This window comes from Oncorhynchus clarkii, chromosome 14, assembly GCF_045791955.1.
Source record: "Oncorhynchus clarkii lewisi isolate Uvic-CL-2024 chromosome 14, UVic_Ocla_1.0, whole genome shotgun sequence".
Taxonomy (NCBI): Eukaryota; Metazoa; Chordata; class Actinopteri; order Salmoniformes; family Salmonidae; genus Oncorhynchus; species Oncorhynchus clarkii.
The window spans coordinates 8899581-8927317 of record NC_092160.1 but is presented as its reverse complement, the minus strand read 5'-3'; the positions used below and the strand labels follow the sequence as shown (position 1 = coordinate 8927317).

At 40.8% G+C, this 27737-nt stretch overlaps 1 protein-coding gene across 1 annotated transcript; it reads right to left on the bottom strand.

Annotated features, from left to right (window-relative positions):
- Nucleotides 1-624: 624 nt before the first annotated feature.
- LOC139365818 (adhesion G-protein coupled receptor G4-like) lies at nucleotides 625-26184 on the bottom strand. Its single transcript, XM_071102889.1, has 20 exons — nucleotides 26176-26184; nucleotides 25762-25813; nucleotides 24939-25565; nucleotides 20430-20510; nucleotides 19935-20026; nucleotides 18719-18744; nucleotides 18225-18367; nucleotides 17435-17564; nucleotides 10804-10910; nucleotides 10407-10611; nucleotides 10129-10294; nucleotides 7235-7384; nucleotides 6957-7076; nucleotides 6728-6880; nucleotides 6516-6637; nucleotides 6029-6297; nucleotides 1496-1601; nucleotides 1093-1379; nucleotides 894-995; nucleotides 625-785 (listed from the first exon to the last, which is right to left on the bottom strand). Exons 1-20 carry the CDS (start codon nucleotides 26182-26184, stop codon nucleotides 625-627), a joined length of 3108 nt encoding a protein of 1035 aa, XP_070958990.1.
- Nucleotides 26185-27737: the final 1553 nt, after the last annotated feature.

Genomic DNA, 27737 nt, shown 5'->3' with positions numbered 1-27737 from the left:
TCAACTTTTTTTTTGTCATTCAGCAGATGCTCTCAGATCGACTTACAGTAGCAATTAGGGTTATGTGCCTTGCTCAAAGGTACATAAAACAGATTTTCCACCTGGTTGGCTTGGGGATTCGAACCAGCGACCTTTTGGTTACTGGAACCAAACGCTTAACCACTAGGCTACTTGCCTCCCTGTCCTATAATAATAGAGCTTATGTCCTTTAAAGCACAGAACAGGCTAATACTTGCACATAGAGTATGAATGAATATCTCCAGAGGATGATGAGACTGCACTGCAGAGAGACATACAGCAGTTCGTGGGAAGGATACTGGTCATTTAGATAGAATCAGCCGAGTGTCTGGACTTTTCAGTGTAATTCAGAATGGACTGAACTTAGGTGTCTGCTATGGTGTCATGAGCTCAAGTGTTTCTCATTGTTCCAGGTGAGTGGTATTATGGCACTATGTTGTGAGCCCGGCTAGGCCCCCTGGTGGAGCCAAGTTAATACCCTTTGTGGAACTAGACTAGGCCCACTGGTGGAGCGACAGTAGACTATGGCCCCTGGTGGAGCTACAGTAGACTATGCCCCCTGGTGGAGCTACAGTAGACTATGCCCCCTGGTGGAGCTACAGTAGACTAGGCCCACTGGTGGTAGGGTGGGGAAGAGCTACCGCTAGCTGTAGTGGAGTCATCAGAGATCTTCCTAGATGAGGTGTTGACAGACTTGACAGACGGAAAGCGGTGCACCAGATGGTTTTGCTTGGTCCTGCCGCCCATTGTCACGGAGCGGCTCCAATCTAAACAGGGTCAAAGGTAAAAATGAAGCAACCTCAGGAACACTCTCTATGAACCACCTGGGGCTTATGCAATATCAGATAGACTGCTTGGAGGTCCCTCGACTGTACCTGAGTAGTCATTGAGCCTGAATCGGCCACAGCACAGGTGGATCCTCCACTGCTTCCTCACATTCTCTTTCATCAGGCAGTGGAACACAAAGATAAAGAACCCTGAAACACAGCCGGAGAGAAGATAATGGGTTCTCTCTCTCTCTCTCTCTCTCTCTCTCTCTATTGTACAGTAGACAACGTATATTGGTCCCCTTACCTTGCAGACTGTTGAGGACTGAGAAGAGGTGGAGCATAGGTACCCTGGCCGGTCCCCAGGTAAAAAAGGCTATTGGCCAGGTGAGACCCAATAGGAAGGTGAGACTGGCCACCGCCCTCAGATCATGCATGACACTGCGCTTGTTTACTGTAGCTGCAGGATTATTGGTCTGCATGTGTCGGATCTGGATCAGAACCATGATGAACACGACCATGTTAAAGACCAGGACCAGTAGCACGAATGCCACGATGGTGATGTAGAAGAAAACGTTACTCTGCATCCAACAGCTGAGAACAGGAGGAAGAGGGAGGCAGAGAGAAAGTGAAATAGAGAGAGAGAAAGAGAAATGTGATTAATCACATGTATCCGTAACAGTGGTCAACTGGCCATGCTGCATACTCACAATGGCTCAGAGCCCTGTAGAGAGTCAAGGGAGTCCCCAGATAGAACATTGCCATAGGCATCCTTCTCTATGGCCAGGACCAGGCTGACAACCACCAGAGGAATGCCTGTGTGGAGACAGAGAACTTTACTTCTTCATTCTATTCCCTTGGTCAAACAGGATCCGTGTGAAGGATTCAATCGCTGACTAAAATATAAAAACACTCAAAAGGAAATTAAATAACTTTAATTTACCTTGATTTGATTGATAGACTGATGTTCAGTTTTTTTTACAATATGATTGACAATATGGGTTGCACCATTCAATTGGTATATTTCTTCTACATCCATTAATACCAACCATTAGTCTGTGTGATTAACGGGGGCTGAGCTAGAGTGGTGTTTGTAAGAGCGGATCCCCAAATGGACTGGGGCCGGGTCTTTTTACAAAAACATCTGTAGAGTCCGAATCGTTTGAGATACAAACTATTAAACGATATCTATGAAAAGCTGAGACTCTCATGAACATGCCCAAATTCTGTGACGCCCACAAGCTACACAAGAGTCGTAAGAAGGTAAGGTACATAGAAGATCATAGTAAATCTCAGGACATAGTGTCTATAACACTGCAATAAGCTCACATAGTTGCTGTCACAAACTCCAAACAGTTGTCACTGACTAGTTGGATATTCATTTCTCAATTTCTGTACTCTATATATATATATATATATATATATATATATATATATATATATATATATATATATATATACACACAGTGGGGAGAGCAAGTATTTGATACACTGCCGATTTTGCAGGTTTTCCTACTTACAAAGCATGTAGAGGTCTGTAATTTTATCATAGGTACACTTTATCATAGGTACAACTGTGAGAGACGGAATCTAAAACAATAATCCAGAAAATCACATTGTATGATTTTTAAGTAATTAATTTGCATTTATTGCATGACATAAGTATTTGATACATCAGAAAAGCAGAACTTAATATTTGGTACAGAAACCTTTGTTTGCAATTACAGAGATCATACGTTTCCTGTAGTTCTTGACCAGGTTTGCACACACTGTAGCAGGGATTTTGGCCCACTCCTCCATACAGACCTTCTCCAGATCCTTCAGGTTGCGGGGCTGTCGCTGGGCAATACGGACTTTCAGCTCCCTCCAAAGATTTTCTATTGGATTCAGGTCTGGAGACCGGCTAGGCCACTCCAGGACCTAGAGATGCTTCTTACGGAGCCACTCCTTAGTTGCCCTGGCTCTATTTTTGTCTCATCAGACCACATGACCTTCTCCCATTCCTCCTCTGGATCATCCAGATGGTCATTGGCAAACTTCAGACGGGCCTGGACAATGCGCTGGCTTGAGCAGGGGGACCTTGCGTGCGCTGCAGGATTTTAATCCATGACGGCGTAGTGTGTTACTAAAATGGTTTTCATTGAGACTGTGGTCCCAGATCTCCTCAGGTCATTGACCAGGTCCTGCCATGTAGTTCTGGGCTGATCCCTCACCTTCCTCATGATCATTGATTCCCCACGAGGTGAGATCTTGCATGGAGCCCCAGACCAAGGGTGATTGATCGTCATCTTGAACTTCTTCCATTTTCTAATAATTGCGCCAACGGTTGTTGCCTTCTCACCAAGCTGCTTGCCTATTGTCCTGTAGCCCATCCCAGCCTTGTGCAGGTCTACAATTTTATCCCTGATGTCCTTACACAGCTCTCTGGTCTTGGCCATTGTGGAGAGGTTGGAGTCTGTTTGATTGAGTGTGTGGACAGGTGTCTTTTATACAGGTAACGAGTTCAAACATGTGCAATTAATACAGGTAATGAGTGGAGAACAGGAGGGCTTCTTAAAGAAAAACTAACAGGTCTGTGAGAGCCGGAATTCTTACTGGTTGGTAGGTGATCAAATACTTTTGTCATGCAATAAAATGCAAATGAATTACTTAAAAACTTAAAAATCATACAATGTGATTTTCTGGATTTTTTTTTAGATTCCGTCTCTCACAGTTGAAGTGTACCTATGATAAAAATTACAGACCTTTACATGCTTTGTAAGTAGGAAAACCTGCAAAATCGGCAGTGTATCAAATACGTGTTCTCCACCACTGTATATATATTTATAAATATACAGCATACCAACAATGAAGACACAGAGAGGCAGTCAATAGCGATTTAATGTGCAAACATTGCTATTGGGAGGCAGAGTTATTTTTTCAGCAACTATGGCTTTATGGCAGCATAACTATAACGATTGCATCATCACACAAAACTCTGATAGTTTTCCCTAATGCAATGTGTAGATTGCGTCTTGCTTGTGCTACGGCAATATCCCTAACAACAGACAGATAGCCTTTAGAAGTAATTCATAACCCTTGACTTATTACACATTTTGTTGTTAAAGCCTGAATTCAAAATGGCAAAATAAACAAAAAAATCTCACCCATCTACACACAATACCCCATAATGACAAAGTGAAAACCTGTTATTATAATTGTTTGCAAACTTATTGACAACAAAATACAGAAATATCTTATTTACATAGACAACATAGACATACACAACCCTGAGTCAACATATGTTAGAATCACTTTTGTCAGCAATTACAGCTGCAAATCTTTCTGGGTAAGTCTCTAAGAGCTTTGCACACCAGCATTGTACAATATTTGCACATTATTATTTTTTTAATTCTTCAAGCTCTGTCAAGTTGGTTGTTGATCATTGCTAGACAGCCATTTTCCAGTCTTGCCATAGATTTTCAAGCCGATTTATGTCAAAACTGTAACTCGGCCACTCAGGAACATTCAATGTTGTCTTCGTAAGCAACTTCAGAGTATATTCGGCCTTGTGTTTTAGGTTATTGCCCTGCTGATATGTGAATTTGTCTCCCAATGTCTGTTGGAAAGCAGACTGAACCAGGTTTTCCTCTAGGATTTTGCCTTTGCTTAGCTATATTCCGTTTATTTTTATCCAAAAAAACTCCTTTAATCTTGCTGATGACAAGCATATCCCTAACACGATGCAGCCACCAGTATGCTTGAAAATATAAAGAGTTGTACTTAGTGATGTGTTGTGTTGGATTGGCCCCAAACCTAACACATTGTATTCAGGGCATAAAGTTAATTTCTTTGCCAAATGTTTCACAGTTTTACTTTAGCCTTATTTTAGCCTTATTGCAAACAGGATGCATGTTTTGGAATATTTTTAATCTGTAAAGGCTTCCTACTTTTCACTCTTTCATTTAGGTTAGTATTGTGGAGTAACTACAATGTTGTTCATCCATCTTCAGTTTTCTCCTATCACAGCCATTAAACTCTAACTGTTTTAAAGTCACCATTGGTCTCATGGTAAAATCCCTGAGAAGTTTCCTTCCTCTCTGGCAACTGAGTTAGCTTGTATCTTTGTAGTGACTGGGTGTATTGATACACCATCCAAAGTGTAATTAATACCTTCACCATGCTCAAAGGGATATTCAATGTCTGCTTTTTTATTTTTACCCATCTACCAATAGATACCCTTATTTACAAGTTACTGGAAAACCTCCCTGGTCTTTGTGGTTGAATGTGTGTTTGAAATCACTGCTCGACTGAGATAATTGAGCATTGATTCGACCTTACAGATAATTGTATGTGTGGAGTAAGTCATGAGGAAGTCATAAAAAATCCTGTTAAACACTATTATTGCACACAAGAGTCCATGAACTTATTATGTTAGTTGTTGAGCAAATTGTTTCACCTAAACTTATTTAGGCTTGCCATAACAAAGGGTTTGAATACTTATTGACTGAAGACATTTCAGCTTTTCATTTTTTATTAATTTGTAACCATTTCTAAAAACATAATTCCACTTTGACATTATGGGGTATTGTGTGTAGGCCAGTGACAAAAAAAAATCTAAATTTAATCAATTTTAAATTCAAGCTGTAACACAACAGAATGTGAAAAAGTCAAGGGGTATGAATACTTTCTGAAGGTAATGTATATATTTTCGGGAACGTTTGTTCAAATCATCCCCAAGTTGTTATTTCAGCTGTTCCGAAACATGAGGCTTCATTATCATGTCGCTCAAATTGGTTGACGGTTCAGAAGAGGCTGAGTAAAGCATAGTGTAAATAGAGAAACTTGAATGTGTGTGTAAAATCACACATGCGCAGAATGTTATTCGGATCCTTAGTTTTGAGAAAGACATTTCCAGAGTTGCGGGTGCGAAAACTCTGTGTTCGTTGCCTCAACCATAAAAATATTAATGTCAAGTAAACAGCTGATTGGCCAGCTCAGCTAATGAGCCAATGAGACCTCTCAGCCAAAAACATGACGTCATCCTCTATGAGGAAATAGCAAGCATTTTTTAAACGGTTTGAGTTGTTTTTTTTGTGAGTTTTTTCTCTAATTTATGACTTGGCCACAAATACAAAGTATAGGATGAGTCAACGACATTATTTGGGTATGAGTTAACAGCTTTTAAAATATTTTCATTGGGCAGTTACTTTAAAGATGTTTTTACAAGTGTCCTTATTTTGCCTCAGACTGCCTTGGCTTACCCCAGCCGAGGGTGCAGAACTTGAAGATGTAGGAGGGGATGTAAACGTTGAAGACCTTGACCAGAGAGAAGTACATGTGGACAGCCTCCAGGCCCATCCAGGTGAATGAGGCTAACAGGAAGTAGTGCAGCGTGGCTGCCGTGGTGATGCAGAGGCTGTAGAAGCCGAAGGAGGACAGCCAAGAGTCCATCAGGAAAACCAGGTTGAGGCCCAACAGAGCCACAGAGAGGTTGACGAGTATCTTAGACGGATAGTCTCGACGCAGCTTCCTGTGACAGAGTGGAAAGGAGTGTGTGAGAGATAGAGAGAGAGAAATTGGGTGAGAAATTGGGAGATGAGTGGAAAGAGATTGAGAATGAGAGGAATAGTGAGAGTGGCAGATGAAGTACAGGAGGAGATTAGAAAATACAGAGAGAAAAGGGGGAGAGATGCCAAAGGATACAGAAAAATAGAGAACAATATTCTATCTGTCTGGATGCTGACTTACTCAAAGACCATGTAGGTGAGCAGGCTGATGCTCAGGAAGATGGAGGACACACCACAGCCCAAGTAGGAGATGACCATCAGTGTCTCCTGGTCAGCCTCACTGATAGGAGTCCTGGACACATCCTGTAGGACACCACAATAGGAGCATAAGAAATAGATCAGTCTAGATGCACTGCACTAATGCAGTAGTGTGATTTGAAAAAGGTGACTCACCAGGAGCACGCCAAAATGGGTCAGGTGGTAACAGTGGCAGGTGGTCTGATAAGCGGAGATGCTTGGTAGTGTCTCACAGCCGTTGCTGTCCCACCCACCACTCCCATTGTTCTTCTGGAAGTCCCAATACACACATTCCACCTTGTCGTTTTTCTGTTGGGGAAGAAAAGGATTTAGCTCGTCATCGCTACGCTCAGTGGTAAGATAAAGCTATTATTTTATTCCTCACCTCTTTGGGCTTGAGGTGAGTAAGTGTCACCACCACGGGATTCCTGAGGTTGCTGACATTGCTGTTATTGACACTGGCAGACACCACGTAACTATTCAGCATCCAGTTGGTCTCTGGATCCTGTGAATGATCATAAAACTTTAACACTGAATTACTGTACATTTGCTGGAAGCTTTCATTTGAAATAAGAAAACCATGAAACACCCGAGTATCCTTCCTTATTAATGAATAATTGACCCAAAATAATTAGACACCTCATACGTTGTTGATGGCATCACCTTGAAGAGCTCCTGTGTGCCATAGAAGTGGAACTGAACTCGCTTTTTTTTGTTTCCCTCGGGGAAGAAGTTCTGAAGGGCACGGGGCAGAGAGATGGACGCCACTGTGCCGTCGCAAGGCTGACTCAGGAATGTCTGGTTGACAAAGATCTACAACAGAAAGAGGTGTACATATACTTACCAGGTGATGCACACTCACACACACACACCTCATACTCACAAACACACTCACAGACTCACACACACACACACACACAAAGCCAACACTGCTGTCTCATGCTATAGAGACATTGAACCACTGTTTCACACTGTGTACTTAAATACTGTACTGTACTGTAGCTCATCATAATATTTCTACTACTGTACATTGTATTTTAGTTACACTATTTATCCACACCACATATTTATATATACACTGTATTCTTGACATAACTTACTCTAATATATCTACTGCTGTACATATCTTTCTAAGCTGATCTTGTGTAAATTCTCCAGGTATATATACAGTATGTATAGATTACATTTGGCTACTGCTACAGCGCTATTTGGATTTTTAATCAGATTTATCACACCGTTCTTGATTTCTTGTCTTTTTTTCCCCCTTACATTTGAATTGTCCGACATTTTACCGCATTGTTAAGCGGTAGTAACATATGCATTTCACTGCACCCACTATAACCTCTGCTAAACTGTCAACTTTGATTTGATTTGAAGTAAATCAAAACATATGTTTTATTCAAGTCGTCCTATATACAGTGCCTTGCGAAAGTATTCGGCCCCCTTGAACTTTGCGACCTTTTGCCACATTTCAGGCTTCAAACATAAAGATATAAAACTGTATTTTTTTGTGAAGAATCAACAACAAGTGGGACACAATCATGAAGTGGAACGACATTTATTGGATATTTCAAACTTTTTTAACAAATCAAAAACTTAAAAATTGGGCGTGCAAAATTATTCAGCCCCTTTACTTTCAGTGCAGCAAACTCTCTCCAGAAGTTCAGTGAGGATCTCTGAATGATCCAATGTTGACCTAAATGACTAATGATGATAAATACAATCCACCTGTGTGTAATCAAGTCTCCGTATAAATGCACCTGCACTGTGATAGTCTCAGAGGTCCGTTAAAAGCGCAGAGAGCATCATGAAGAACAAGGAACACACCAGGCAGGTCTGAAATACTGTTGAGAAGAAGTTTAAAGCCGGATTTGGATACAAAAAGATTTCCCAAGCTTTAAACATCCCAAGGAGCACTGTGCAAGCGATAATATTGAAATGGAAGGAGTATCAGACCACTGCAAATCTACCAAGACCTGGCCGTCCCTATAAACTTTCAGCTCATACAAGGAGAAGACTGATCAGAGATGCAGCCAAGAGGCCCATGATCACTCTGGATGAACTGCAGAGATTTACAGCTGAGGTGGGAGACTCTGTCCATAGGACAACAATCAGTCGTATATTGCACAAATCTGGCCTTTATGGAAGAGTGGCAAGAAGAAAGCCATTTCTTAAAGATATCCATAAAAAGTGTTGTTTAAAGTTTGCCACAAGCCACCTGGGAGACACACCAAACATGTGGAAGAAGGTGCTCTGGTCAGATGAAACCAAAATTGAACTTTTTGGCAACAATGCAAAACGTTATGTTTGGCGTAAAAGCAACACAGCTCATCACCCTGAACACACCATCCCCACTGTCAAACATGGTGGTTGCAGCATCATGGTTTGGGCCTGCTTTTCTTCAGCAGGGACAGGGAAGATGGTTAAAATTGATGGGAAGATGGATGGAGCCAAATACAGGACCATTCTGGAAGAAAACCTGATGGAGTCTGCAAAAGACCTGAGACTGGTCACGGAGATTTGTCTTCCAACAAGACAATGATCCAAAACATAAAGCAAAATCTACAATGGAATGGTTCAAAAATAAACATATCCAGGTGTTAGAATGGCCAAATCAACGTCCAGACCTGAATCCAATCGAGAATCTGTGGAAAGAACTGAAAACTGCTGTTCACAAATGCTCTCCATCCAACCTCACTGAGCTCGAGCTGTTTTGCAAGGAGGAATGGGAAAAAATTTCAGTCTCTCGATGTGCAAAACTGATAGAGACATACCCCAAGCGACTTACAGCTGTAATCGCAGCAAAAGGTGGCGCTACAAAATATTAACTTAAGGGGGCTGAATAATTTTGCACGCCTAATTTTTCAGTTTTTGATTTGTTAAAAAAGTTTGAAATATCCAATAAATGTCGTTCCACTTCATGATTGTGTCCCACTTGTTGTTGATTCTTCACAAAAAAATAAAGTTTTATATCTTTATGTTTGAAGCCTGAAATGTGGCAAAAGGTCGCAAAGTTCAAGGGGGCCGAATACTTTCGCAAGGCACTGTAACTCCATTCCGTCATGGAATTAAATGTAATAGGTCATTACACCACAGTGACAACACTGGACAAGTGTTGGAATACACACTGTAATTGTAAAGCAATGTTCTTGTTCCTTTAAATCGTTGTAGTTTCATTACCATTCAGTGTTTCGGCGTAGTTTAAATCATGTGCTGTTTTTCCACATTGAAGGTTAACTAGAAATGAATGCTAGAGGCTAGAGTCAGTTCTGAGAAACCTTAAGCTGTTTCACAATAACCTCTGCATGTGTCCTACATTTTCTCTGTTCATTCAAGGGCATGCCCTCATTTGAATGAAGTAAAAACAGTCTAGTGTTTCATGCTATTGATTTTCAGTAAGGAAGGACTCGAGCAAAAAAGGATCGGTCATTTATATTGACAGGACAGGTATTTGACTGCTGGAGCATAGACAGTGTATCTCTGTCAGCTGTGATAGCCACTGCTTGTCAAATCCAGTACGTGCCTGACGAGAAAATAGAGTGTTATTGCTGACTTACCTCTGGAGCAAGGCCAGTTGAAAAGGAGGACACGCCAAACGTGAGGCCCTGGAACTGCTCTGGATCTACGTTGATCATGGAGAGAGCCAGGGAGGGGACGGTCACATTTTGTGACTCCTCAGGGAAATCCATCTGGTCCCCAACGCTGCCTGTGATACCCAGTATGCTGTTGGCAACATGAACGACAGCAGTGAAGGCAAAAGATTAGACGAGACTAGATTCAAATGTACTCTTGTAATGCAACCATTTTCCCTCTCCCCGTTGTCCCTTTCCCTTACTCGTTGGCGACCGCTGATAGGTTAGAACTGGACCCCAGGATGTCAGCGATTATGCTGACAATGTCCTCGCCGAGGGCAGGGGTCACTGTGCTGACCACCAGAACCTCATCCAGCTTCTGGACCACGGTGGCCAGCTGGGAGTCACTCAGGTCCCCCTCGACACCCATGAGGTCCTCAATCATGTCCACCACATCTGCTGAGTTGTCTGGGAGGAAAAGACACAAAGTCCAAAGTTATGTAATACATCATTGTAATATTTGAATATACTACTACTGACAAACAAAGGGAAAGAGATAGGGAAGCGCATGCATGCCATTGCTACAGTATAATACATGACAAATTACTGTTATTTCACCAGAACCTAGTCACTGGTATTTAGACTGCACAAGGGACTTACTTGCTGTGACGGTGACATTGTCCAGATCAGAGATGGTGATCATTGGCTTGCATGCCTTCAGGTTTGGCTCAGCCCATTTGGCCTTCTCAGTCACTCCATCCAACTCACTAATGTGAAGAAGGGGACCAAGAGAAAAGGAGATTAAGGTGAAATGAGCAGAAGACGAGAGGACCAGTCTTGTCTTGTTCTGATCTGTAGTCATTAAGCAATATGTTGCTATTTTGCATAATTGCACATCTATTTTTGCAATGATAAAAAACTATTATTTGAAGGACTGTGGGCTAAGGAGTCATCATGGAGAACATAAGTAAAATACAAATGTTGTATTCGGCGAATGTGACAAATACAATTTGATTTGTTATGTTCCTGAATGGCTGAGTTACAGTTTTGACTTAAATCTACTTGAAAATCGATGGCAAGAGCTGAAAATGGTTGTCTAGCAATGATCAACAACCAATTTGACTGAGCTTGAAGAATTTTTAAAATAATGGGAAAATGTTGCACAATCCAGGTGTGGAAAGCTCTTAGAGACTTACCCAGAAAGACGCACAGCTGTAATCACTGCCAAAGGTGCTTCTACAAAGTATTGCCAGGGGTGTGAATACTTATGTAAATGAGATATTTCTGTATTTAATTTGCAAACATTTCTAAAGATGTGTTTTCACTTTGTCATTATGGGTTGTTGTATGTAGATTGGTGAGAAAATTCAGACTGTAACACAACAAAATGTAGAATTTGTCAAGACATATGAATCCCTTCTGAAGGCACTGGAGCTACGTTGTTGCTTGCATGCGATTGGCTGTGGTCTTGGGGTGTGCCATACAGCCTGGGAGACAGGCTGCCTGTCAAGCATATTCAGGTCTTAAATGCCCCATGAGGGCTGAGATGCCCCAAGAGGTCGTAGCTGATGGTAAGGACATTTAGCTTGGTAGTAACATTCTAACTTATAAACTGAAAATGAGCTCCAAACACAAACAAAGGCATAATATTAGCATGAAATGTACCATCCCTTAGTGCAGTAATCAATAAAAACATATGCGTTGATACAACGTGGGCTCTGCCGCCCCAGCCATGCTGTCAATCTATGTGTCCACTCCTATTCATAGAGTTTATCTTGTGATCTCAACAAAACAACTTATGTTATGTCATAATCATGAGAAAATTATATTGTGATCTTGACTAAACAACTTTTGTTATGTCGTGATAATGAGATAAATAAGTTGTGATCTCGACATAATGAGGGCATTTTTTATTTATTCATAATGATGTACCCTCTGGACTTCCATAATGCCCTTAGCTCGTTGTGAAGTCGTCAAGTTCGAGGCCCCCACCCAACGTGCCAAGGTTCAGGTCTAAAAGCAGCTGTTTCGAGTAGTCATAGTATTGCTTCGGTACTGCAGTTTAACTGACACCTGGCCCAGAAATACAATTTCCAAAAACGGCCACATACAAAACTCAGATTAGAAAATTCCTAATAAGACACTTTAGTCACCAATTTTGTGCACAAAACATCCATTGAATTATTCAAATAATTGTTGCTGATTTTATTTTCCGTCACTCACAGGAGTGAAGTTGAGGGTGGTGCATCTGCCACACGTGAAAGTCAGACTCTAATGTGGTTTTCCAACAGCAAAGCACATATCAACATGGCAGTGTTGTCACTCTTTATAAAACATATATAATGTCGAAGTAAACATGCACTGCTTCCTGTGTGCACTGAGGGCTAGTGTACATGTGATGCAACCAACATACAGATGGTCCATGAATTGGTGTATGGGAACATGAGTAAATTACCTTGAACACAATGTTCAGACATCTTGGACGCAGTCTCCAGGGGACTCATTTATAAATCGTGTGTCCATACAAAATATACCCCAAAATGTGAATGCACATCTGTTAGTGGTGGAAATATTGTATTGCAAGCTGGCGAGTAGGCCTAATATTTTGTGCAAATGGAGGATATGATGAAAAGCATATTTATGAATAAAACAACTGGAAAACATATTAACAAGAATGTAGCCAGTTGCCTTGAGAAAAATAATCTGTTTTATATGATTACTTTATCATCTAAAATAAATAGACATAAAACTTGATAATTTTTATTTTATTTTCACAACCAATGCAGAACAAATTCCTTACCTTTTCTAGCCGTGATGGGTTTATATTCCCGAAGGAGCCATACGACAAATTACCATGTGCGTCTCTGATTTAATTGGACCAATAGCCTAATAAATAAATTCCGATGTACTTGAGCTTCGACTAGTGTGGGCGGCATGAAGCTCCGACAACGTTGTTCGGTGTAATTGGTCACTATTCCTTTAGGTGCTGAAATCAGTGGTTGTTTTATAAAAACGTCGTCAATCGTGGAGTTAAGTTTAACCAGCTAGGGGAAATGCAAAACGTTGTGGGATTCAAACGTTCTGCTGACAGGTCCAGAACAATCTGCCATTAAAACATTCTGCCAACACAGTACAGACTGGTAGCTTATGTAAAATATTTGACAGTATGGGTAACGTTAGGCTACATTATTGTTGTGTAATAGGAGCACAACATCATTGCCTATTTAATCTCAGAGCCTATACCATGGCAGGACATAGTTACGTGATAATGCCCTCGAAGCCGGTGTTTGGAGGATATGTTGTCACGCACCGCATTATCACTTTTATACAACAGGTTACCAAAATATTCAAATAATGATTGACATATTTTCCTACTTTCAATACTGTATTTTTATTAATTTATTCATACTATTAAATTATTTCACAATATATAGTCCCGACACAAATCTAGGGTTGCTACCCTAGGTCTTTCGATCTGTTGGTTCGTTTGCCAGAGACGCTAACCAGGAGTATGTCTGTCTGTTAAAAAACAACTAATTCTGATTTGCATGGCTCCACCCCTTCCCAGTCATGTGAAATCTGTAGATTAGAGCCTAATGAATTTATTTCAATCGACTGATTTCCTTATATGAACTGTATCTCAGTAAAATCGTTTCAATTGTTGCATGTTGTGTTTATATTTTTGTTCAGTATATTTTATATTTACAATTGTGTATGAGTTCACTGTGTACAGCCATGAACTGCACATCTAACGTGCTTCCTTGTATCTATCGTCAGAATAAACACCAATCAACTGTGTATATAAACTCAGCAAAAAAAGAAACGTCATCTCACTGTCAACTGCGTTATTTTCAGCAAACTTAACATGTGTAAATATTTGTGTGAACATAACAAGATTCAACATCTGAGACATAAACGGAATAAGTTCCACAGACATGTGACTAACATAAATGGAATAATGTTTCTTTTTTTGATGAGTTTATATGTGCACGTACCTGTTAGATAATTGGGGTCGTCCTGGGATGTGCTTTTATTATGTTATTATGTTATATGTTATTGCTGTAAGAGCGCGTTAGCTAGCATGCTCTAGTTGTAACGGTTGCATTAGCTCCCTGCTAATTCAGCTATTTCCATGCTAATAGACGAATCACTAATCTACAGCCATCAACATACTGTTGTCCTGCACAGCTAATGTGCTTCCTCGAGTCTATTTTCAGATACTTGCATTTATTGTATTTTCAAAAAAATGTATTGAGTGTCATTGTTAGGATGTTTGATTACAAAATCCCCAGTCTGATATTGACATGCAAGTGACGAATCACGAATCTACATCCATCAACATACTGTTGAACTGCTCATCTAACGTGCTTCCTTGTATCTATCGTCAGAATAAACACCAATCAACTGGAATCGCTGGCTGGACAGAGTTTTCTTTCAAAACACAACGCAAGAGAGTTATGAAGTATGATTACATCTGTTTCACTGGTGCCGAGACCAAATCAAATAATGTTATTTGTCACATACACATAGTTAGCAGATGTTAATGCGAGTGTAGCGAAATGCTTGTGTTTCAAGTTCTGACAGTGCAGTAATATCTAACAAGTAATCTAACAAATTCACAACAACTCCCTTAAACACACAAATGTAAAGGGATGGAATAAGAATATGTACATAAAAAAAATATATGGATGAGCGATGGCTGTGCGGCATAGGCAAGACCAGTCTTTTTGTTACACTAAATGTCCAAAAAATTGCTAGCAAGCTAACCAACAACTTTAACAATGTTTTTGAGAGACAAGTGCTCATTGTGCAAATGTATTTACGTTTTCAATGAACATGGGAGACGAAATATAGTTTAAACGTTGTCAACATTTTAAGCCAACTCTGTTTTGTGCTAAAGTTGTGCACGCGTCTGTTTTATTGCTAAACATCTAACCCAATGTTTCACTGCTTGCATAATAAACATTAGGACAATGTTTCACTGCTTGCATAATAAACATTAGGACAATGTTTTACTGCTTGCATAATAAATATTAGGACAATGTTTTACTGCGTGCATAATAAACATGAGGACAATGTTTCACTCTGACAGCAGAGGCGTTCCATTCACGGCCCCATAAAACTGATTATCCTCATCATTCAGTTATTGGACTTGTCTGGTTATCTTCATGCAATATTAATACCTGTGTTGTGAGACATTGGTAGCCTAATAATTCAGTTGAAGGAAATTGATTCTTGCTTGATTGCTAGCAGTCAGAGATCCACCAGTGTCACATCTGTGAGTAGGTGATTGTGTGCCCATACGGAAGAGCGCATAGAACAGGATTGTATTGTGTGTTGAAGTGAATTGAAGGAGGGCCTCGCTGAGCCGTCGCTATGGCAACATGTGTTTTTTTCCTCTGACCGTTTTCACAACTTTGGCATTGAACAGGTAAAAAACGGAATATTGTCATAATACTAAGAGTACACATTCTCAAAAACACAAATTCTCAGAAAGACATAAAGGGCTAAGAGGACTCGGCCACTGTTTGTTTTGAATAAAGCTTTTTTTTAAATTTTGCCTGGCTTAACAAGGTCTACTGCATTGTGGGATATAATACACATAATTTTACTTTACAGTATCATACATGGTGCTCTCACCATAATCCATACATCCTTGAGAATTTCTGACCACGTGGCCTGACCATACAATGCATTCGGAAAGTATTCAGACCCCTTGACTTTGATTAAAAAAAATTATTTCCCCCCATCAGTCTACACACAATACCCCATAATGACAAAGCAAAAACAAGTTTTTACACATATCTAAAAAAAACATTGAAATACTGAAATATCACATTTACATAAGTATTCAGACCCTTTACTCAGTACTTTGTTGAAGCCCCTTTGGCAGTGATTACACCCTCGATTCTTCTTGGGTATGACGCTACAAGCTTGGCACACCTGTATTTGGGAAGTTTCTCCCATTCTTCTCTGCAGATCCTCTCAAGCTCTGTCAGGTTGGATGGTGAGCGTCGCTGCACAGCTATTTTCAGGTCTCTCCAGATATGTTCGATCAGGTTCAAGTCCGGGCTCTGAGTGGGACACTCAAGGACATCCAGAGATTTGTTCCCAAGCCACTCCTGCGTTGTCTTGGATGTGTGAGCTGGGTTGATGTCCTGTTTGAAGGTGAACCTTCGCCCCAGGCTGTGGTCCTGAGCGCTCTGGAGCAGATTTTCATCATGGATCTCTTTGTACTTTTCTCCATTCATCTTTCCCTCGATCCTGACTAGTCCCTGCCGCTGAAAAACATCCACACAGCATGATGCTGCCACCACCATGCTTCGCCGTAGGGATGGTGCCATGTTTCCTACAGATGTGACGTCTAGCATTCAGGCCAAAGGGTTCAATCTTGGTTTCATCAGACCAGATAATCTTGTTTCTTATGGTCTGAGAGTCGGCAAACTTTAAACAGGCTGTCATGTGCCTTTTACTGGAGTGGTTTCTGTATGGCCACTCTACCATAAAGGCCTGATTGGTGGAATGCTGCAGAGATGGTTGTCCTTCTGTAAGGTTCTAATATCTCCACAGAGGAACTCTGGAGCTCATTCAAAGTGACCATCGGTTCCTTGGTCACCTCCCTGACCAAGGCCCTTCTCCCCGATTGCTCAGTTTGGCCAGGCGGCCAGCTCTAGGAAGAGTCTTGGTGGTTCCAAACCTCTTCCATTTAAGAATGATTGAGGCCACTGTGTTGTTTGGGACCTTCAATGCTGCAGAAATGTTTTGGTATCTTTCCATAGATCTGTGCCTCGACACAATCCTGTCTCAGAGCTCTACGGACAATTCCTTTGACCCCATGGCTTGGTTTTCGCCCTGACATGCACTGTCAACTGTGGAACCTTATGTAGACAGGTGTGTGCCTTTCCAAATCATGTCCAATCAATTTAATTTACCACAGGTGGACTCCAATCAAGTTGTCGAAACATCTCAAGGATGATCAATGGAAACAGGATACACCTGAGCTCAATTTACATTCTCATAGCAAAAGGTCTGAATACTTATGTAAATGTGATATTTCTGTTTTAAATGTATTTGTAAAAATGGATAAAAACCTGTTTTTGCTTTGTCATTATGGGGTATTATGTGTAGATAGATGTGGAAAACAATTAATTGTACTATTTTATAATAAGGCTGTAATGTAACAAAATGTGGAAAAGGGAAGGGGTTTGAATACTTTGCAAATGCGCTGATGGCACATATGTTTACCAATCAACAAGCATTGTTGCAAACGTAATGTTAGCTGGGCCTCTCACCATTTCCTGGAAGCCCTGGCACCACTGTTCTTCTCACAGATCATAGTTTCTGTCTTCTGGGCATCTTTGATTGGCCATATATACACACCCCTGATACTCTCATGGGTGTCCTCAGGACAGCTCCCTGGATCTGTAGAGGGGGAAAGAAGTCAGGCACTGTCCTTCTTTCCTGAAGTAATCACAGATCTGAGAAAGTATGGGTGACAGCAGTGGACACCATTCATTCACTTATCAAGTCTAATATGCACTGAGTGCACAAAACATTAGGAACAACTGCTCTTTCCATGACATAGACTGACCAGGTTCATCTAGAGGAAAGCTATGATCCCTTATTGACGTCACTTCAATCAGTGTAGGTGAAGAGAATGGTTAAAGAAAGATTTTTAAGCCATGAGACAATTGATACATGGACTGTGTATATGTACCATTGAGAGGTTGAATTGGCAAGACAAAATATTTAAGTGCCTTTGAACGGGGTATGGTAGTAGGTGCCATGCGCACCGGTTGGAGTGTGTCAAGAACTGCAATGCTGCTGGGTTTTTCACGCTGAACAGTTGTGTATCAAGAATGATCCACCACCCAAAGGATATCCAGCCAACTTGACACAACTATGTGAAGCATTAGAGTCAACATGGGCCAGCATCCCTGTGGAATGCTTTCGACACCTTGTAGAGTCCATGCCCCGGGCAAAAGGGGGGTGCAACTCAATATTAGGAAGGTGTTTGTAATGTTTTGTACACTCAGTGTAGATCAGCAAATCTAATACAGATCGAGGAAAGCCGTGCTGTACCTATATGTGAGACGTGAACGTCTCTGCTGTCTACCTGGATCTCTCCACCAAAATGGATCCTGGACAGAAGGTCATTGATGAGTCTCTGAGTGGTCATGACGTTCCGTGCATCAGCATCCTGAACATGGAAGGTACATCTAAACCTATACAGACAGCATGGGATGAGTACCCGAAACCATAGGCAGCTGCTAATAGACCAGGATCCATACGTATCAAGCGTCTCAGAATAGGACTGCTGATCTAGGATCAGGTCTTCCGTATCCATGTTATCTTTTTCCTTGTGCTCTAAAAGGCAAAACTGATCCTAAATGAACATTTTGAGATGCATGATACATACCTCCCATGATTATCATGATACACACCTCCCATGATTCAGTAAAATATCAAATAATGGTTACTGTAATTTCAACTGCATACTAAAGCAAGATGTAGTTTTCAATATCTATAACGGCGTCTCTGAATGATCAGACATGGTTTGTTTCATCATCACTTACCTTTTCTGATTTCTCAGCTCAGCAGCCTGACAGAGAAGACACCACAAGGAAGTATTTACTGTTCACTATTCACAACACACACAATTCATTGCTACCAGGAAACCATTTGTTTACTCATATTGAACGTTATTTGAAGACAAGGCCATAGACTTACAGTGTGGTAATAAAGATTATGGTTATTAATTGTTGCAGTAGTATGACTGGTTCCTTATTGCTGCGATGATGCTTTGTTTACCCAAATTACATTTGACATTTAATCATATCCTAATCAATTTGCATGTTTGATAAAAGACAAAATGTTTAAAGCACATACTCACCATCTCCACTCTTTGAGTCGCTTTTTGATCATTGTCCCTATAAAAAAACACATGGACAAAGGTGTAAAGTAACGAATTACAACTACTCTAGTTACTGTAATTGAGTAGCTTTTCCGATAACTCTTTTGTTGTTGTATTTCTCAGTCAGTAATTTTACTTCTACTGGAGTACAATGTAATGTAAGTAACAGTACTTCTACTTCAGTAGGATATTTCAGAAGCCTACTCTTTCCACCCCTGATTTTAGTTGCTTTGAATGTTACATTTATTTTGAATATGTTCATAGTATAATAGTACTTTTACATACAGATGTTGCAATCATAAAATAAATTAACTTAGTTGCTGTTTATTTCCATTTCCATTTATTTCCTCTCTTACATTTTCAATTGAATGCATGGAAAAGATAATGTGTAACAACCTTAAGGTAACCTTAGCAAAGTTAACTCATTATTATCAAGGTCAATGTTTTTATTTTAAAAGTAACTCAATAACTTTTACTCTGAGTACTTTTTAAATGATCTACTTTTTACTTTTACCTGAGTAGCTTTTTTTACACCAGTAATTTTACTTCATTGAAGTAACTGTACTTCAACTTGAGTAGGATATTTCAGTACTCTTTCCACCCCTGCACATCAAACGCAGTCTTGCTTTTATTATGCTATTTTACATGTAGCCATATACATTCATGTAGGTAGGTGATGCCATTTGTGAATGATGAGGACTTACTTATAAGTCGATTGAAATATTTGGAAATGTAATGCGTTCATCCTGACTTCCCCAAGCTTTCTCTGAACCTGTAACCAATACATAAAGACGCTGTATAAAAAGTTATATCGAAGAGAATGTTATTGTACGTTTATCATCTTCCAGTTTCAGCGCTGTCATTGTTGTGTTTCTTACCCACTTCTGAATGGTCTCCCCTGGGTCGCTGCCAGTTACACTCATTGTCATGTTCAGCTTCATTTGAACTCTGTAGAAGGTGGATGCAATGCCTAGCAGCATAACAGTGGAAATCATTGTACATTTGAACAGCCTTCATCTCTAACCTTGAATATTGCACCCATGGAGACGGAAAGAACTTCAGAGCCACTGAGATTTTTCTATGAAAATTAAGCATATTTCTTGCGGTAGCAGACTCTAATCAAATGTGTCTTATTGGCTGACCTGTTCCTGTTGAGTTGAGGTCTGAAGGTTCTTTGGTTGTAGACAGGCCAGTGGGACTTACAGGCAATCCAAGGGATGGTTGCTGTGTCTCTGTAGGGGTTACAGGGTCTACAGACAAGAAATTAACCAGCTTCTTTTGAATAGATTTATGAAAATGTAATCGAAGCCAATTTCAGGTCCTCCTTAGTGCATAGCAGTTAGCATTTTTATTTTATGAAATAACTTTGTCACCTGATGTATTTGTGCTGGTTGGTGAACCAGGAGTGGTGTTGGTGACAGTGGGAGGAGAGGCTGTCACATTGGGGAAAGCCCCTGTGAAGAAGAGAGATATTACAAATAGGTATGTCTAACAGCTTGAAAAATGTGAATGTGCATTCCATTTGCATCCGTGTGTATGCTTTGTGCATGCTATTTGTATGTGTTTGAATATGTACAGTTGAAGTCTGAAGTTTACATACACCTTAGCCAAATACCCATAAACTCAGTTTTTCACAATTCCTGACATTTAATCCTTGTGAAAATTCCCTGTCTTAGGTCAGTTAGGATCACCACTTTATTTTAAGAATGTGAAATGTCAGAATAATAGTAGAGAGAATTATTTATTTCAGCTTCTATTTCTTTTATCACATTCCTAGTGGGTCAGAAGTTTACGTACACTCAATTAGTATTTGGTAGCATTTCCTTTAAATTGTTTAACTTGGGTCAAACATTTCAGGTAGCCTTCCACAAGCTTCCCACAATAAATTGGGTGAATTTTTGACCATTCCTCCTGACAGCGCTGGTGTAACTGAGTCAGGTTTGCAGGCCTGCTTGCTCGCACACACTTTTTCAGTTCATTGTCAATTTGGAAGACCCATTTGCGGCCAAGCTTTAACTTCCTGACTGATATCTGAGATGTTGCTTCAATATATCCACATACATTTCCATCCTCATGATAACATCTATTTTGTGCGCCAGTCCCTCCTGCAGCAAAGCACCCCCACCTAATGATGCTACCACCCCCGTGCTTCACAGTTGGGATGGTGTTCTTCGGCTTGCAAGCCTCCCCCTTTTTCCTCCAAACATAACGATGGTCATTATGGCCAAACAGTTATATTTTTGTTTCATCAGAACAGAGGACATTTCTCCAAAAAGTACAATCTTTGTCCCCATGTGCAGTTGCAAACTGTAGTCTGGCTTTTTTATGGCGGTTTTGGAGCTGTGGCTTCTTCCTTGCTGAGTGGCCTTTCAGGGTAATTCAATATTGGTCTCATTTTACTGTGGATATATATATTGTTGCTCCTGTTTCCTCCAGCATCTTCACAAGGTCATTTGCTGTTGTTCTGGAATTGATTTGCACTTTTCGCACCAAAAGTACGTTCATCTCTAGGAGACAAAACACGTCTCCTTCCTGAGCGGTTGTCACATTCTGACCTTAGTTCCTTTGTTTTGTCTTTTGTTTTAGAATGGTCAGGGCGTGAGTTGGGAGGGTTGTCTATGTTAGTTTGTCTATGATTTTCTATTTCTGTGTTTGGCCTGGTATGGTTCTCAATCAGAGGCAGCTGTCAATCGTTGTCCCTGATTGAGAACCATAGGGGTGGCAGGGTAGCCTAGTGGTTAGAGCGTTGGACTGGGAACCAAAAGGTTTCATGTTCAAATCCCTGAGCTGCCAAGGTACAAATCTGTCATTCTGCCCCTGAACAGGCAGTTAACCCACTGTTCCTAGGCCATAATTGAAAATAAGAATTTGTTCTTAACTGACTTGCCTAGTTAAATAAAGGTAAATAAATTATATTTAGGTAGCCTTTTTTGTGGGTGGTTATTTTCTGTTTAGTGTTGTGTTGCACCTTACAGGACTGTTCTTTGGTTGTTTATTGTTTTCAGTGTTCATTAAAATATTTAAAATATGAACCCTTACCACGCTGCGCATTGGTCCTCCTCTCCTTCCCTAGACGACAGCCGTTACAGCGGTATGACGGCTGCATGGTCCCATGGTGTTTATACTTACGTACTATTGTTTGTACAGATGAACATGGTACCTTCAGGCATTTGGAAATTGCTCCCAAGGATGAACCAGGCTTGTGGAGGTTTACAATTTTTTTTCTGAGGTCTTGGCTGATTTCTTTTGATTTTCCTATGTCAAGCAGAGGCACTGAGTTTGAAGGTAGGCCTTGAAATACATCCACAGATACACCTCCAATTGACTCAAATTATGTCAATTAGCCTCTCAGAAGCTTCTAAAGCCATGACATTGTTTTCTGGAATTTTCCAAGCTGATTAAAGGTACAGTCAACTTAGTGTATGTAAACTTCTGACCCACTGGAATTGTGATACAGTGAATTTCTTGTGTCATGCACAAAGTAGATGTCCTAACCGACTTGCCAAAACTATAGTTTGTGAACAAGAAATTTGTGGAGTGGTTGAAAAAATACTTTTAATGACTCCAACCTAAGTGTATGTAAACTTCCGACTTCAACTGTACATTGAGTGTTCAAAACATGAATCACTTGTTTTTTCCATTATAGACTGACCAGGTGGATCCAGGGGAAAGCTATGATCCCTTATTAACGTCACTTGATAAATCCACTTCAATCAGTGTAGATGAAGGGGAGAACAAAAATCTGCCGATATGCCCTTGAGCAAGGCACTTTACCCTAATTTCTCCTGTAATAATGCTCCTTTAATAATGCCAATTCAATAATGTTTACACATCTTGCATTACTCATCTCATATGTATATACTATATTTTATACCATCTATTGCATCTTGCCTATGCCGCTGAGTCATTGCTCATCCATATATTTACAGTGCCTTGCGAAAGTATTCGGCCCCCTTGAACTTTGCGACCTTTTGCCACATTTCAGGCTTCAAACATAAAGATATAAAACTGTATTTTTTTGTGAAGAATCAACAACAAGTGGGACACAATCATGAAGTGGAACGACATTTATTGGATATTTCAAACCTTTTTAACAAATCAAAAACTGAAAAATTGGGCGTGCAAAATTATTCAGCCCCTTTACTTTCAGTGCAGCAAACTCTCTCCAGAAGTTCAGTGAGGATCTCTGAATGATCCAATGTTGACCTAAATGACTAATGATGATAAATACAATCCACCTGTGTGTAATCAAGTCTCCGTATAAATGCACCTGCATTGTGATAGTCTCAGAGGTCCGTTAAAAGCGCAGAGAGCATCATGAAGAACAAGGAACACACCAGGCAGGTCCGAGATACTGTTGTGAAGAAGTTTAAAGCCGGATTTGGATACAAAAAGATTTCCCAAGCTTTAAACATCCCAAGGAGCACTGTGCAAGCGATAATATTGAAATGGAAGGAGTATCAGACCACTGCAAATCTACCAAGACCTGGCCGTCCCTCTAAACCTTCAGCTCATACAAGGAGAAGACTGATCAGAGATGCAGCCAAGAGGCCCATGATCACTCTGGATGAACTGCAGAGATCTACAGCTGAGGTGGGAGACTCTGTCCATAGGACAACAATCAGTCGTATATTGCACAAATCTGGCCTTTATGGAAGAGTGGCAAGAAGAAAGCCATTTCTTAAAGATATCCATAAAAAGTGTTGTTTAAAGTTTGCCACAAGCCACCTGGGAGACACACCAAACATGTGGAAGAAGGTGCTCTGGTCAGATGAAACCAAAATTGAACTTTTTGGCAACAATGCAAAACGTTATGTTTGGCGTAAAAGCAACCCAGCTGAACACACCATCCCCACTGTCAAACATGGTGGTGGCAGCATCATGGTTTGGGCCTGCTTTTCTTCAGCAGGGACAGGGAAGATGGTTAAAATTGATGGGAAGATGGATGGAGCCAAATACAGGACCATTCTGGAAGAAAACCTGATGGAGTCTGCAAAAGACCTGAGACTGGGACGGAGATTTGTCTTCCAACAAGACAATGATCCAAAACATAAAGCAAAATCTACAATGGAATGGTTCAAAAATAAACATATCCAGGTGTTAGAATGGCCAAGTCAAAGTCCAGACCTGAATCCAATCGAGAATCTGTGGAAAGAACTGAAAACTGCTGTTCACAAATGCTCTCCATCCAACCTCACTGAGCTCGAGCTGTTTTGCAAGGAGGAATGGGAAAAAATTTCAGCCTCTCGATGTGCAAAACTGATAGAGACATACCCCAAGCGACTTACAGCTGTAATCGCAGCAAAAGGTGGCGCTACAAAGTATTAACTTAAGGGGGCTGAATAATTTTGCACGCCCAATTTTTCTTTTTTTGTTAAAAAAGTTTGAAATATCCAATAAATGTCGTTCCACTTCATGATTGTGTCCCACTTGTTGTTGATTCTTCACAAAAAAATACAGTTTTATATCTTTATGTTTGAAACCTGAAATGTGGCAAAAGGTCGCAAAGTTCAAGGGGGCCGAATACTTTCGCAAGGCACTGTATATATTCTTATTCCATTCCTTTACTTAGATTTGTGTGTATTAGGTAGTTGTTGTGGAATTGTTAGATTACTTGTTAGATATTACTGCACTGTCTGAACTGGAAGCACAAGCATTTCGCTACACTCGCAATAAAATCTGCTAACCATGTGTATGTGACAAATACCATTTGATTTGATTTGATTTTAAGTCACTCTGAATAAGAGTGTCTGCTAAATGACAAATGTAAATGTATAACTTTTGCCCTTCATTGTACATTCGTTCAATGGGGCCCTTTTAATAGGACTCAAAATAGCACCCACAATATAATACAGTAGAACAAAATAAGTATGGAAACTAACCACACTGGATGTTGGTGTCATCTTCAGGTAGGCAAATCTGGTAATCCCAGTCGTTGTTGTCCCATCTCACCACGTTCCCATCAATACAGCTATGGGTCCTCAGCTCCTCAGCTGTCCGCTCATGCCCCCACATCCTGAACAGGCTGATGGCCCCCAGGAAGTTCTTTCCATTCTCAAACTCCATCACCCCACCCACTATGTTATGGGACACCCCCAAGGTCAGGGTGCCATTGTGAGTCAGTCGCCGGGACAGGGTGGCGTTAACATGGGCGTCCAGGCAACTGCTCCCATTGATGTAGAGCCGGAGCCTCTCGGAGTGGCTGGACCAGGTGAGGCAGACATTGTGCCAGCATTTCAGGGGCAGATCCTCTGGTACGGACCACTGATGCCCAAACAGCCATGCCACCAGCAACCCTCCTCGGCCTGCCAGACCCAGCTCTACCTGTCTCTCGCCAGGCGCCTTGTACACGAAGCCTGTCCACTCAGATGTTGCGATCTCCCGGTGTAGGTGCACACACACACTGAGCTCTTCCAGGGGGGGCACTACGCACCCCTTATCCAGCTGCCACACACAGTGACGGCCCATGAACACCACTTTCTTACCCCACAGGCTGGGGCCTGGGGAGCCTGGTACAGACACAGAACCAATATCACACACTGACATTGGACATTATTGGAAAATTTCACAAAACTCCTCCAGTCTTCAGTCAAAGCCATAACGCATTTGATTGATACTACTGTAACACTAATGCTTCATAATTACATTATTATACAGTGTATTTATGACCATACCAGAGCATGGAAGACAAGTGGCTGCCAGTACTGATAAACACACAGTTATTAAACAGGGTCTCCTGGCAGAATCCATCACGAGTCTAAAGACAAAAGAGGAACAATATCTCTCACGTCAGAAAAGGGGAACAAGGACTAGGACTATCTGCAAATAGAATTGTTATCAGTACAGTGCCCCCCATAATTATTGGGACAGGGTAGCATTTTCTCTTCTTTTTTCTTCTATTCTCCAAAAGTTTGGATTTGAAATATAACAATGACTATAAGGTTAAAGTGCAGTATGTCAGCTTTAATTTGAGGGGATTTTCATCCATATCAGGTGAACCATTTAGTAATTTGTACATAGTCCCCCCACTTTAGGGGAGTAAAAGTATTGGGAAAAATGTACTTGTGTGTATTAAAGTAGACAGAAGGCACTGTACATGCAAACAAAACTATGACTTACCTGTGTCATTCCCCAGTCCAAACAGCACTCACCTTTGCCAGAAAACACAAGCAAATGAGAGTTTAATAAATTGTCTCTTATATGTCTGTAATATTCAATGGAAGGTAAAGAGAAAAGCTTGACCTCCTGGGATAATAGTCTTTGTTGAAGGAGGGAGACTTTAGTGTATTTATCTTTAAGAAGACCTCCACGCCCTCTCCTTTAGTACCCTAGGTTACTTATTAATTAGCAATAAAAGTAACTAATACAACAGAGGGCAGCTGGACCATGCTTCTACAACTTTAGCTCTTCAAAAATGGAAATAAATACAAATTATACCCAACTTAGATGTACTGTATGTGCCCTGTGTACAGTTGAAGTCAGACAGATTGTTTATATTATAATTCAGTGGGTCAGAAGTTTACATTCACTAAGTTGACTGTGCCTTTAAACAACTTGGAAAATTTCAGAAAATGATGTCATGGCTTTAGAAGGTCCGGATAGGCTAATTGACATAATTTGTGTCAATTGGAGGTGCACCTGTGGATGTACAGTGGGGCAAAAAAGTATTTAGTCAGCCACCAATTGTGCAAGTTCTCCCACTTAAAAAGATGAGAGAGGCCTGTAATTGTCATCATAGGTACACTTCAACTATGACAGACAGAATGAGAAAAAGAAATCCAGAAAATAACATTGTAGGTTTTTTAATTAATTTATTTGCAAATTATGGTGGAAAATAAGTATTTGGTCAATAACAAAAGTTTATCTCAATACTTTGTTATATACCCTTTGTTGGCAATGACAGAGGTCAAACGTTTTCTGTAAGTCTTCACAAGGTTTTCACACACTGTTGCTGGTATTTTGGCCCATTCCTCCATGCAGATCTCCTCTAGAGCAGTGACGTTTTGGGGCTGTTGCTGGGCAAGAAGGACTTTCAACTCCCTCCAAAGATTTTCTATGGGGTTGAGATCTGGAGACTGGCTAGGCCACTCCAGGACCTTGAAATGCTTCTTACGAAGCCACTCCTTCGTTGCCCGGGCAGTGTGTTTGGGATCATTTTCATGCTGAAAGACCCAGCCACGTTTCATCTTCAATGCCCTTGCTGATGGTAGGCTTTGTTACTTTGGTCCCAGATCTCTGCAGGTCATTCACTAGGTCCCCCCGTGTGGTTCTGGGATTTTTGCTCACCGTTCTTGTGATCATTTTGACCCCACGGGGTGAGATCTTGCGTGGAGCCCCAGATCGAGGGAGATTATCAGTGGTCTTGTATGTCTTCCATTTCCTAATAATTGCTCCCACAGTTGATTTCTTCAAACCAAGCTGCTTACCTATTGTAGATTCAGTCTTCCCAGCCTGGTGCAGGTCTACAATTGTGTTTCTGGTGTCCTTTGACAGCTCTTTGGTCTTGGCCTTAGTGGAGTTTGGAGTGTGACTGTTTGAGGTTGTGGACAGGTGTATTTTATACTGATAACAAGTTCAAACAGGTGCCGTTAATACAGGTAACAAGTGGAGAACAGAAGAGCCTCTTAAAGAAGAAGTTACATGTCTGTGAGAGCCAGAAATCTTGCTTGTTTGTAGGTGAC